This window comes from Erinaceus europaeus, chromosome 21 (assembly GCF_950295315.1).
Source record: "Erinaceus europaeus chromosome 21, mEriEur2.1, whole genome shotgun sequence".
Taxonomy (NCBI): domain Eukaryota; kingdom Metazoa; phylum Chordata; class Mammalia; order Eulipotyphla; family Erinaceidae; genus Erinaceus; species Erinaceus europaeus.
The window spans coordinates 17,459,619-17,472,610 of NC_080182.1; the positions used below are offsets into that span (position 1 = coordinate 17,459,619).

The 12,992-nt window shown below is 44.0% G+C and overlaps 1 protein-coding gene across 1 annotated transcript in view; it reads right to left on the reverse strand.

The window, feature by feature from the left end:
* The window catches only part of AZI2 (5-azacytidine induced 2), a 28,171-nt gene extending 20,412 nt beyond the window's left edge, over positions 1 to 7,759 (reverse strand). Inside the window, 2 exon segments of the mRNA XM_060180466.1 lie at positions 1 to 198; positions 7,250 to 7,759. The exon segment at positions 1 to 198 is cut by the window's left edge and continues 1 nt beyond it. Coding sequence (XP_060036449.1) covers positions 1 to 193 — 193 coding nt within the window. The 5' untranslated portion in view covers positions 194 to 198; positions 7,250 to 7,759.
* Positions 7,760 to 12,992: the final 5,233 nt, after the last annotated feature.

Here is a 12,992-nt window from a genome sequence, read left to right on the forward strand (position 1 = left end):
TTATTCTTTTCTTTAATAAAGAGTTCTCTTTCTCTGAATCCTTAAGTCGTTTTTTGATGTCTTCATATGCAGTGACAAGAGCAAAATGTGAAGCAACAGACTCATCTCCTGAATATAGTGAGCCTGGAAGATCTCTCCTGTAGGCTTTTTCATGGTTCAGGATGCAGATATCATCTTCTACTAGTACATCCATGACAGCTATTTAAAAGAATAAAAATATAAAATGTCACATTGATAACTGACCAAAGAAATTTACAGACCATGTATATTGGAATGATGTTTAAAAATCCTGTTTCTGGGAGTCAGGCGGTAGTGCAGTGGGTTAAGCGCACACTGTGCAAAGCGCAAGGGCTGGCCTAAGGATCCTAGTTCGAGCCCCCGGCTCTCCACCTGCAGCAAGTCGCTTCGCAGTGCAGCAGGTCTGCAGGTGTCTCTCTTTCTCTCCCAGTCTTCCCCTCCTCTCTCCATTTCTCTCTGTCCTATCCAACAACAACAAGGGCAACAAAATGGGAAAAAATAGCCTCCAGCAGCAATGGATTCTTAGTGCAGGTACTGAGCGAGCCCCAGCAATAAACCTGGAGGCAAAAAAAAAAAAAAATCCTGTTTCTGGGGCCAGGTGGTGGCGCACCTGGTTGAGTGCACATGTTGCAGTGCCCAAGGACCCAGATTCGAGCCCCTGGTCCCCATCTGCAGGGGAAAAGCTTCACGAGTGGTGAAGCAGTGCTGCAGGTGTCTGTGTCTCTCTCCCTCTCTAGTAACCCTTCCCTCTCGATTTCTGACTATCCAAAAACTAAATCAAGATAATTTAAGTGCACACATTACAGTGCACAAGGACCTGGATTCAAACCCCTGGTCCCCACCTGCATGGGAAAAGCTTGACGAATGGTGAAACAGAGCTGCAGGTGTCTCTCTGTCTCTATCCAATAAAAACTCCTGCTTCTTTTAGAGGCAGTATAGCATTGTTGATTGGTGCATGAGTTCTGATATCAGAATATCTTGGTTGGAATTCAAGCTTTACAACATAATATCTTCAGTCAAATAGCTTTATCTCGTTCCCTCAGTTTCCTTTATTGTAAAGTATAGGAAATCACAATGATCCTTCATAGAGTTAACAATATTAAATGAGCAGATCTAAAGTATTTAAAGCCAGAATCTATAATTAGTTTTCCTTAAAGCCGTGAAATATTATTTTTCACTAAAGAAGTTTTTAAACACCTTGACCTGTGTATTTCTTGAACATTTCCTTTGCTATAACTAGCAAGATCTATAGCTTCCCAAATTATAAAATTTCAAAAGCAATTTGATTCTCAATATACTATTATATTTTAAGAACATTTCACTATTTCTATACAAAAATTGTTTATTATACATAAGAAGACAAAGCAGTTAATATTTGGGTGTCAATGATGTCCCAGTACCATGCACTACAAAGTCTTTCGATAATCTCATTTAAATTTACTCAAAGAGTTCTGAGATTGTCTTCTACATTTGTAAGGGACTGCGTAAAGGTGAAGTCAAGTTACCCTTGTCCAAGTTAAAGACAGCAGAACAATATGCTTGCTCTGTACATCTACTTTGCTACTAGGTTAGATCTGACTTCCCCATCTGGGGGTTATGTTCCTGAAGACACTAAGGAAGGTGAAATTGTAGCCCAAACCTTTAAATTCCACATGGAAAAACAAAGAGTAAGAGGTCATGAGAGAATCCTGAAATCCTTTCTAAAAAAGTTAGGGCTAGGAAATAGCTTGCCTGGTAAAGGTCATGCTTTTTATCATGTGCAAAGCCCTAGGTTCAAACCCAGTAGCACATGAGAGCAACCATGGAAAGCATAGGGGTGGGCTGGGAGGGAACTCCTCTCTTTCAAATAAAATAACAAAAAAAAAAAAAAAAAAAAAAACCTGGCCCAAAAGACACCATTCAGTGGTACTGTCCACGTGTGAAACCTAGGTTCATTCTGACACTACATATGTAGAGTAAATATCTTCCAATTCAAAATAAAACACAAAATACAGCAGTTTAAAGCCTGTATCTAGGGGCCATGTGGTCGTGCACTTGATTACCATGAGCAAGAACCCAGGTTCAAGGCCCCAGTAGCCCACCTGAGCGGGGCAGGGTGAGGGGAACTTCATGAGCAGTTAAGTGGTACTGCAGGGGTCTCTCTCTTTCCCCTCTCAATTTCTCTCTGCCCTATCAAATGTAATAAAAATAAAGCAATAATAATAATTATAATGACTGTATTTACTCAGTACAGGAAAGCATGTGTGGGGACCAGCTGTGCAGTAAAATTATTAGATAACATATATCATAGACAATACAGGATGCTATAGGAATTACAGAATGGACAGTGTCATGCTTTGTTTTTTGTGTTTCACTAATGGTTTTTGAGAGAATAATTAGCACTAGTTCTTAACTAGGATATATCCATTAGTTTTTAGACAATAATGCCACTGGGAAACAAAGAACTCACTATGTTGTGAGATTCATTTTATTGCAGTGATCTGAAACTAAGTCCAAAAAAAACCTTCTAAGGTATGCCTACACTTATCAAAATTACTTTAGAGGATTTAAAATATGTGGTACTAGAAAATTACAGTGATATCTTCTGATATATTAACCTTGTCCTTAAGAATACATCACCCTGTAATATTTCACCGGCTACTTGCTGATCACTCAATATATGCCAGAAAGTAGGACTATCACATACATTGTACTTCTGCTTCTGTAGATTTTAACTTATAAACAAGCCTACAGCTACATAAGTAATCATCAAGAAGGTTACAATAAGAATCCAGATAAATTATCTTCCAAATCTGTGCTCTCAATACTGTATTCTCATGGCAACACAATATGATTTCTGATTTTCCAAAATGAATTTGGACAAAGCAGAACTCAGGAGTAGAAAGAACACTGGTCAGAGATGCCAAAACCTGGACTTTAGCCTACAAATGGCCACTTTAATTCCTGATTAGTTTTCTTCTCTGGATCTAAAACTTTCCACCAATAAAACAACAGGGTTGGTGAGGATGTGGAGAAAGAGACTGTTGCATTGTGGATTGAAATGGAAACTGGTGAAGCCTCTTTGGAAAACAGTAGGGAGACACGGTCTGGCACCGTGGTCTCCTAGTCAAGATCTCAAGATGCCTGCCTCCATGGGTGGCCAACACTATATCGTTTCTTCTCCAAAACAGAAGATTCCTGGTTCATCTGGGTGATAAGTCTAGCAGATGGAGACTTGTCTCAAGTGGCCTCCCCCAGGGCTCTGTTCTGGCTCCTACGCTATTTAATATTTACATCAATGACCTCCCAGAAACTTCTTCAAGGAAGTTCATCTACGCCAATGACATCTGCTGTGCAACTCAGGCATCCAAGTTCGACATCCTCGAGGAAACACTCACGAAAGACATGTCTCTGATATCTGATTACTGTAAAAAATGGCGACTAATCCCTAGCACTGCAAAAACGGTATCATCTATTTTCCATCTACACCATGCCTCGGCCTCGCGTGAGCTTAATGTGCAGCTTGGCGGTACGAGAATCCGGCATGAAGCCCAGCCAGTCTATCTTGGTGTTACTCTCGATCGCACTCTGTCATTTCACGAACATCTCATAAAAACTGCAGCAAAGGTGGGCGCGAGGAATCACATCATTGCAAGGCTGGCCAGCTCCTCATGGGGCGCGAGCGCTTCCACACTACGATCATCATCTCTGGCATTATGCTATTCCACTGCAGAATACTGTGCCCCAGTATGGTTCCGTAGCCCCCATGTCCACTTGGTCGATTCCAAATTATATTCCTCCATGAGGATAATTTCTGGAACCATCCGTTCCACCCCGGTTCCATGGCTGCCAGTTCTTAGCAACATCGCCCCGCCAGATATTCGTCGGGATGCGGCATCATCTAAGTTCATTTCCCACGTCTACGCTCGACCGGACCTGCCAGTCTACGCGGATATCTTCGCCCACCCTGTCCAATGCTTGACGTCTCGTCACCCAATCTGGTCCCCTACGCCTACACTGAACTTCTCTGTTCCAGACTCTTGGAAACAGAGCTGGCAGTCAGCTGAGGTCAAGAACAAACACCTCATCACAGACCCCTGCAAGTGTCAACCCGGCTTTGACCTAGCACGTTATGACTGGGCCCTCCTCAATCACTATCGAACAGGCCATGGCCGGTGCGCCGCCATCACTGGGGAGCCAGAGACGACCCGAACTGCCCCTGTGGCTCCAGACTATGACCCACATAGTCAATGGCTCCAGACTATGACCCACATAGTCAACGACTGCCACCTCTCCAGATTCAAAGAAGGTCTCGAAACTTTACATCAGGCTCAACCTGATGCTGTTGACTGGCTACGGAAGAAGGGCAAACAGAAGAAGGAGAAGGAGAAGGAGGAGAAGGAGGAGAAGGAGGAGAAGAAGAAGAAGAAGAAGAAGAAGAAGAAGAAGAAGAAGAAGAAGAAGGGAGAATCCTTAAAACAAAAATGAAAATGATCCAGTACTACCTCTCTAGGCATTTACCCAAAGGACATGAAAACACTAATTTGAAGGGGAGGTGGGCAGGCAGTGGTGCACCAGGTAAAGCATTTACATTACAGTGCACAAGGACCCAGCTTCAAGCTCTCAATCCCCACTTGTAGGGAGAAAGTTTCCTGAGAGGTGAAACAGGGCTGCAGGTCTCTCTTTCTCCCTCTCTACCTCCCACTCCCCCTCTCAATTTCTCCCTGTCTCCAAAAGGAAAGGAAGAAAAAAATATGTCATGACTTTAAAAAAAAAAAAAAAGGGAGGGAGACATATGCACTTCTTTGTTCATAGCTGTACTGAGCTATATTCCCTATAGCCAAAAAGTGAAAGCAGCCTAAATACCAATCAACAGATGAGTGGGCAAAGAAGTTATGGGATATATTTTCCATAGAACACTACTCTGCAATTTAAAGTGTGTCTTTCAGGACAAAATAGGTGGAAATGGAGATGACTGTGTTTAACAAAATAAAGAGGTAAAAGACAGTTGCCAAATGGTTTTACTCTTATGTGGAATATATGGAAACACATGAGTCTGAAAGTAAACTTAACAGAAGTAGTAAACTGTCTTTAAGACAGTACCATGGCGGTTATCATTGGTAGGGTGGGGCACAGGACTGGTGGTGGGCATTAGTGTTTAACAATACCCTGTTATTTTACAATCTTGTAAATCCCTAATAAAGTTTTTAAAAATAATTTTACAGTGAAAGGTTGAAATACACACACACACTAAGATGCCACTTTCCTAATGTGTGAAGGTAAAGGGAACTTAAACAGAAGGGAATTCATGTTTTTTGCCAAGAAATGAGTAAGATCTATTATCTCAAATCCATACCAAACTTGACTAGAAAGGTTCTTCTTCTTCTAGCATTTGCCCTTCTTCCGTAGCCAGTCAACAGCGTCAGGTTGAGTCTGATGTAAAGTTTCGAGACCTCCTTTGAATCTGGAGAGGTGGCAGTCGTTGACTATGTGGGTCATAGTCCGTCTGTAGCCGCAGGGGCAGTAAGAAGTAGGATCACTCCCACAGATAAGGAAACTGAGACCCAGAGCAGGGCAATCAATTTGCCTGTAAGTGCAATGGTGAAGTTCTAGGACTTGAATCAAGGGTTGGCTCTTTGATTTACACTGCCTCTTGAACTGAATCTTACCTTTAAGATTTGCTATCATCTCTCCACTTCTCAAAAGCTAGAGCAATCCCAGACCTACTTCACTTCATCAGTATACTATGGAGCAAGGACTACGTCTATAGTGAACAAACCAATACTTACACTCTTTCATTTTTGAACCAGCACACTGCTCAGCTCTGGCTTACGGTAGTGTGGGGTATTGAAACTGGGACTTCAGAGCCTCAGGTATGAGAGACTGCATAAGCATTATGCTATCTACTCCTCCCCCGCCCCAGTAATATCTATCTCTATGCAACTGGGCCATCTATTTTACACAAAATGCACTGATATTAAATAGCAGTCATTATTTCCCTACTACTGCAAATGCAACTGTACTTCACCATAATAAATGAAAAACTTGTTACATTGGTTCTGTTCATGGATTATGACAAACTTCATCACATCATTTTAATAATGTAACTAATACTGGGTGTTCAAGCTGTCAAGTGCTGTGCTTTTAAGGGAACTATCTCACTCACTGACTCTACATAAGACCTCAAAAGTGGGCAAAAAATGCACTCTTATCACAAGTGAAACCACCAAGAGTGGAGAACGTTAGAAAGCCGGCGAGCCAGGTATGGTGATCAGTTGACTCTACAGTCAGCACATTAATAAGAATCTACGTGGCACCTTAAAGAGTGAACTTTACTCCCATCCTCAAGATAAGGAAAATGAAGGAGAGATTTCCTCTCTCCTCGTGTCACGGGATATTATCTTCACCCCTGAGTTAATGTCCTTTCTGCTTTAATCCAGTGGGTCCTCGGGGCACTCACTATACCGACTTTTCGCATTCTATACAATTTCCTATCTTACAAACCATCGCGTCAAGTTCTCCTCACAGCCCTAATTTACACGATTTACATAAGGGGTGGTCACGACCGGCTGGGTGATTAGACGTGGCTTATGTTCAGAGAGCTGGAATTGAAAGTATGCCCCGAGAGCTTGCTCCATGTCCATGCCATTGACAATCCCAGCAGTCAAAAGGAAAACGCTTCTCTGACCCACTGGCACGGGTCAATGTCAACCCGAGGCCCTCGCCGCCCAGCCGCTCCGCGCGTTTCCAACTCCGCACTCGGGGCAGCACAACCTTCTCTTAAGTGACAGCCGCCCCTCCCTGGAGCCCCCGAAGGCCGGGTCTGCGGGTGGCGCGCCGAGCTGCACGGCCGCCCTCCCGCGAACTCCCAGGCGACGGCGGAGCGCCGGCTACAGCGAGCGGCCCGGGTCCCGCGCCGGGCGAGGGGGCGCCCCCGGCAGAGCCGAAACCACCACGCTTCCCGTGCAAATGCCACCTCCGCGCGGATGAAATGAAACCGAAGGCGCGTGGAGAAGTAAGGGAAGCAAACACGGAAGACGAAAAGGAGTGAAGCGGAGGCTCGAGGATGGGCTGCGACGGAGACAGGGCGAGGGTGGCCGGGGGCGGCGGCGCCCGGGACCGGCAGCGGCCCAGTCGGAGGAGGGCGCCGGGGCGGCTGCGGAAACGGCCCGTGCCAAGGGGCCGGCGACCGTCTGGAGGTCGATCGTGGTACCCCGCACCCGCAAGCCCTGCCCGAAGCAGCCCTACTCACCCCGAGAGCTGGCTGCGCCGGGCCGCCCCCAGGGCCGCCGAGTTTCGATTCCCCTGTCTTCGGAAACCGACCGAAAACAACCCGGGTCGCCAGGGGTCACCACGGGCTTCCGGTTTCCTCGAAAACGCAGCCGCTCCCCCAGCGAAGGTCGCCGCTCCGGGGACGCCGCGGAGGAATTCCCATTTCCTTTGCCTCGGCGGCGCCGACACCGGCGCGGCCCAGTCAGCCGGAGCCCAGAAGGTTCTGGAAGGAGGAGCAAAGCAGAAACAGGAGGGGCCGAGCAGCCGCCAGAGAGGACCAGTTACCCAGCAACACGCGCGCGCAAAAGACAGAGCAAGACCCAGGCCCGCCGGCGCCGGCGACGCGCGCTGCGTTAGCGAATCACTGTGCGAGCAGCGCCCGCAGAAAGCGCCAGCTGCACGCCGCTGGGCAAACAGTGCTTCCGTTGGCCGCCGGCTCAGCGCCGGAGCCAACTCTGCAAACCGGAAGTCAGGCCCCGGGGAGCTGGGAGGGCGTCGGGGAAGCCTGTGCTGGGGGGCGGGGGAGGAGAAGCTGCGCCACGTACTACGAGTCCCATGAGCCTCTGCGGCAGAACGGGGCGGGGCAGCGGCGACGCGAGGAGGCGGAGCGGGAGTTGGGTAAGAACGTTAACCCCCTCCGGCCCTGACGCGGCCTCCTCAGGCGTCACGTCCCCGGACGCGTCTTCCCTCTGCGTCCTGTTGGGGGTCCCCGAGGTGCGTGGTGTACGCCTTCCACGAGGCTTTGCCCTATCGCATGTCCAGTAATGTCGCCTCGCAGAAGTTAGGAAACCAAATTTAAGGCTCTGCGCTTGGGGAGAGGGAAGCCTTTTCTTCCCCCAGATGATTTATTCTTAATTCGTGATTTAATGTTGATTTACAGAATCATGACGTAACAGGGGCATCATTCCACACTGTTCCCTTCACCAGAGCTGAGTGTCCCTATTCCCTGCCCTGGAAGCTGCAGTGGTTCTCCCAGGGTCACAGATCTGGGCTGAAGATGGAGCTTCATCTGCCCACCCCCTCCCGGGGTCCTGCTTTCTCGTCCTTTCTGAGTCACACCTACACCTATTACTGCTTCAGATGCCTACCTTTTCCCTTCTCGCTCTGGATCCTGATGGAGTTGAGTTCAGAGCCCTCTAGTCAGCTCACCCGAACACCCCTCTGGGAGCATGGACCCCAGGTCACCATGGGGTGCAGAAGGTGGAAGGTCTGGCGTCAGGAATGGATTCCGCGCTGAACGTGGGCATTGTCAGGTGGCTCCATACTCCCAGCCTGTCTCTCTCTTTCCCTAGTGGGGCAGGGCTCTGGGGAAGCGGGGCTGCAGGACACATGGGTGGGGTCGTCAGTCCAGGGAAGTCCGGTTGGCATCATGGTAGCATCTGGAACCTAGATATATAGCAGGACAAATTGTTCAGTAATCAGGAACCTAAAGGTAAGAATATTGCAGGTGGACATTTGAGGTCTCCATTTTGGAAAAAACTAATCCATCTATCTGAGGTCTATTCCAAGGGTCCCTTGACTTGACTCATCTTTGCCTGAGCCGGACAGCCAGCATGCAAGTGGACCAGAGGTGTTGTCTGGGGAGATGGTGTCAGAGTTGGAAATGGGACTAGAAAGCTGGATCAGGAAAGAGAGTAGCTCCCAAATATGGGAAAAGTATATAAATGCCATTAACTGTAAACCCCACTGGCCTGATCTGAGGCCCGTATCTAGTCATATTTACCACAGGAGCCTGTGTAACCTCTGCATCCCTGCAATTTTTTTATTAGTGATTTAATAATGAGTTGCAAGACTACAGGTGTATATATAGTTCCATACAACATCCACCACCAAATTTCTACACACCCGCCCACTAGTCTGAGTTAAAATTTTGGAGACAGTTTATTTATTCATTGCAAATTTATGTTTCAGTTCACTATATTCTACATATAAACAAAGACATCTGGTGTTGTGAAACTACATTTCCCAATAATGAATTGGAGTGAAAGAAAGTGACACACACATATAAGACGGTGAGGTGAACAGGTGTGCTGGGAAAGTAGACTACACGGAGGAAAGCTCCCCACAGAGAGTTTCCAAAATGCAGCTGGGATCTAAAGTTTGGGCCTTTTTAAATTTTTTTAATTGATGCTTAATACAGTTACATCATAGAAAGCAAGCTAGCCAAGTATGAACGATTCAAGGCTATGTGTGCATTATGTGGCCCCCATGGAGTATGTGATACCTGATTCTCACCCCATGCCCCATTATGTCATGCTTTCATATTTATGTTCATCTTAGCTATCATAACACTTTGCTCAGTGAGGCATGACTTATCTATGGGAAAGTTTTGTTTCTGACCTTTCTGAATCAACATGCGCTGCCTTGCTCCAGACCAGCAGAACCAGGGCAGAATTTATAGCTTACAGCCTTCGTAACAGCGCTTCTTAGTTGCATGCATCAAAGCCGCAGTGATCACTAGGGTCCTTTCATTATCTGTTCCCAACAGGGATTGCATGGAGTCTATAGGTTGCTTTTGCAGAGTGCCTATTTCTAATGATGTTTATTCTTCCAATCCATGAACGTGGAGGGGCTTTCTTCCTTTATTTATTTATTTATTTATTTTTTGCCAGACATTGTTTTAGATACTGAAGTGAAATAGCAACATAACTTTTGAATATATGAGGAAATTATCATAGGAAAATCAATCACAGAGACAAGACTTAAATTTAACTACAATTACAAAAAAAATCCTCTTTAGTTATTTTTTTTGTGACAGCTTCTATATGTTACAATGAAGAAAAAGGAATCCTCTTGGGACATTCAGATCTACACTTCTTCTAGCGTTTGCCCTTCTTCCGTAGCCAGTCAACAGCGTCAGGTTGAAAGCTGTCAGGAGCTGCTTGTTGCTGGCTTTGAAAGTGACTGGGATCCATGTGGATTCAGTCGGCTAGGAAGGATCCTCAGTTTCCCCAATGAATGGGTACTCACGGGATGCACCACGAGAAGGTCGATCCAATGCATCCCAGATCTACACTATAAGAATCAAAAAGACAAATGTCAACTTTTCCGAAGAAAGACATTTGATAAAACTACCAAATAAACCAAAATGAAAAGATGACATTGGAAAGAAATTAAGATGTTTAGAAAGAAATTAAGCAGCTTTTTCAAATAGACTTTGTAGTAGAAATTTACGAACCTACTGCATAATTCCCATGATATAAAAATGAGATAATAGTTACAAATGAAATTAAAAAAACATAATTTCAGTATGTAGATTTAAAAATTTTTTTTCCTTTATTGGGGATTAATGCTTTACATTTGACAGTGAATACAATAATTTGTACTTGCATAACATTTCTTAGTTTTCCACATAACAATACAACCCCACTAGGGTAGATTTTTAATTGCCTACAAATAATTGATTTTTCTAAAAATGTGACTTTTCTTTGATTTGCAAAATCTTTTTCTCCTGACAATCACTTTGACTATAATAACTCCTATTTTTTTCACAGCAAATCATCATTTCACTGAGTTTTTTGCCTGCTACCCCTTAAGTATCCCAAAGATCTTACTTCATTGTTCCTATTGTGTCAATTTTTTTTGCACTTTTTATTTGGGATTGATATTGGGTTACAAGATTATAAGATTACAGGGTATATAATTCCATACCACACCTACCACCAAAATTCCCACAATTTCCTCTATCTTTTTTTTTTTTTTGTATGTTTTCAGCTTACCCTTTATCCAGTAGCTGAATGATTTTTTTTTTTTTCTCTCACTACCAAGGCACCATTTTTCTGTGCTTGCATGATTCCACTGCTCCCAATAAATTCTCCCAATAAACCTCGCCCCTGCCAACTAGAGGCTGGGGAAGAGGAGAAAAGGTAGATAGAAGGAAAGACGTGACAGCACCGCTCTTTCATTGGTGAAGCTTTCTCTTTTGCATAGTATTTCTTTGTGTTGACTGGGGGCTGGAAATCAGGTTCTCACACATCAGAAACTATGTGTTTTTCCAGATGAGCTATCTCCCAGCCCCTAAAAGAGCTTTTAAAAATATAAATCTGGAGGAGTTGAGTGGTAGCGCAGCGGGTTAAGCGCAGGTGACGCAAAGCACAAGGACCTGCATAAGGATCCCAGCTTGAGCCCCCAGAGTCGCTTCAAAGGCGGTGAAGCAAGTCTGCAGGTGTCTATCTTTCTCTTCCCATCTCTGTCTTCCCCTCCTCTCTCCATTTTTCTCTGTCCTATCTAACAATGACAACATCATTAACAACAACAGTAACTACAACAACAATAAAAAACAAGGGAAACATATATATATATATATATATATATATATATATATATACATATATATAAATCTTACTATCTCCGCTTGAATTCTTGAAATTACTCCTTAGCATTTTTTAAAAGGCTATTTTTAATCTAACCCAGACTTATTTTCCCACAAACTTCTCTAAGCATTGTCAATAGAGGCATTAAAATTAATTATCTTGGGCCAGTAAAATAGCCCACTTGGATAGTGCACCTGCTTTGTCATGTTCGTGACCCAGGTTTAAGCTCCTCCCCCCATCCTGTCAGAGAAAGCTTTGGTGTTGTGGTATCTTTCCTTCTCTCTACCTCTCTCTTTATATTGAAAGAGTTAGCCCAGTGGTCTGGAAGGTGGTGTACTGGCTAAAGCACTGGACTCTTGAACATGAGGTCCTGAGTTCAATCCCTGGCAGCACATGTATCAGAATGATATCTGGTTCTTTCTCTTTCTTATCTTTCTCATTAATAAATAAAAAAAAAAAAATCTTAAAAAAGAAGAAAAAGCCCAGAGCAATGAAGCTCCAGTGATGACTAAATAAATAAATAACATAAAAATGGTTAGTTACCTTTACTCGTCACGAAGTTTACATTCAGTTGATTCTGGTGTGATTTTATTTATTTTTATTATTTTTATTTTATTATCATTGAATCTTTTTAAAAATTCTCATATTTAGGAATTTAGCTCCAGATGATTCTCTAACATACTCATGTTTTTCATAAAATATTATCACACATAGAAGAGGATTCCATGTCTCTGAGTAATGCATATCACTAGAACATATTTCATTATAATTTTATTATAATAATAAAACATTTTTTAGAATATTTACTAGAATAGTATCCCTTGGACACTATTTCACACCACCAATTAAAACTATGATTCTTTTGTGTTTAGAATACAAGTTTTTTTCAGAAGATCATTCTGAACTGGCATCAGAGTTCTGTTTTCCTAAATCTTCATAATGAATTGCAGTTCCACTGTATATTGGTGGAATTCTTCCTTTATCTACCATGAAAAAGATACCAAAGGTTTAAGTGGCAAGCAGCAAGATAAGGTTAAGGAAGTCACTCTCCCCTCCAGCCCACAGCCCCCAGTAATAGTAAAGGCCTGCACTGGCAACTGAATATGGGAAGTTCTCATTAAGAAAAACAGTGCATTGGTATAGAAGACTCTGGGGAAGGAGGAGGAGGGATGGAGTGGAGAGGACATTGTGGTCCTGGTGCATGACTGGAGAAGAACCTAAGTTGGGAGAGAGTGTTCTTCAGACACTTATCTTGGGGAGATGAGAAATTTCTCCCCTATGTCAACAACTGTACTGTAAACCACTCACCCTCCCCCCCCAATAATATATGTGTTGGGAGTTAATGGAATAATTAAGACAAGGAAAATAGTGCAACGTTTTGGATATGGAAGTTGCTAAAGCTTCTCTCAG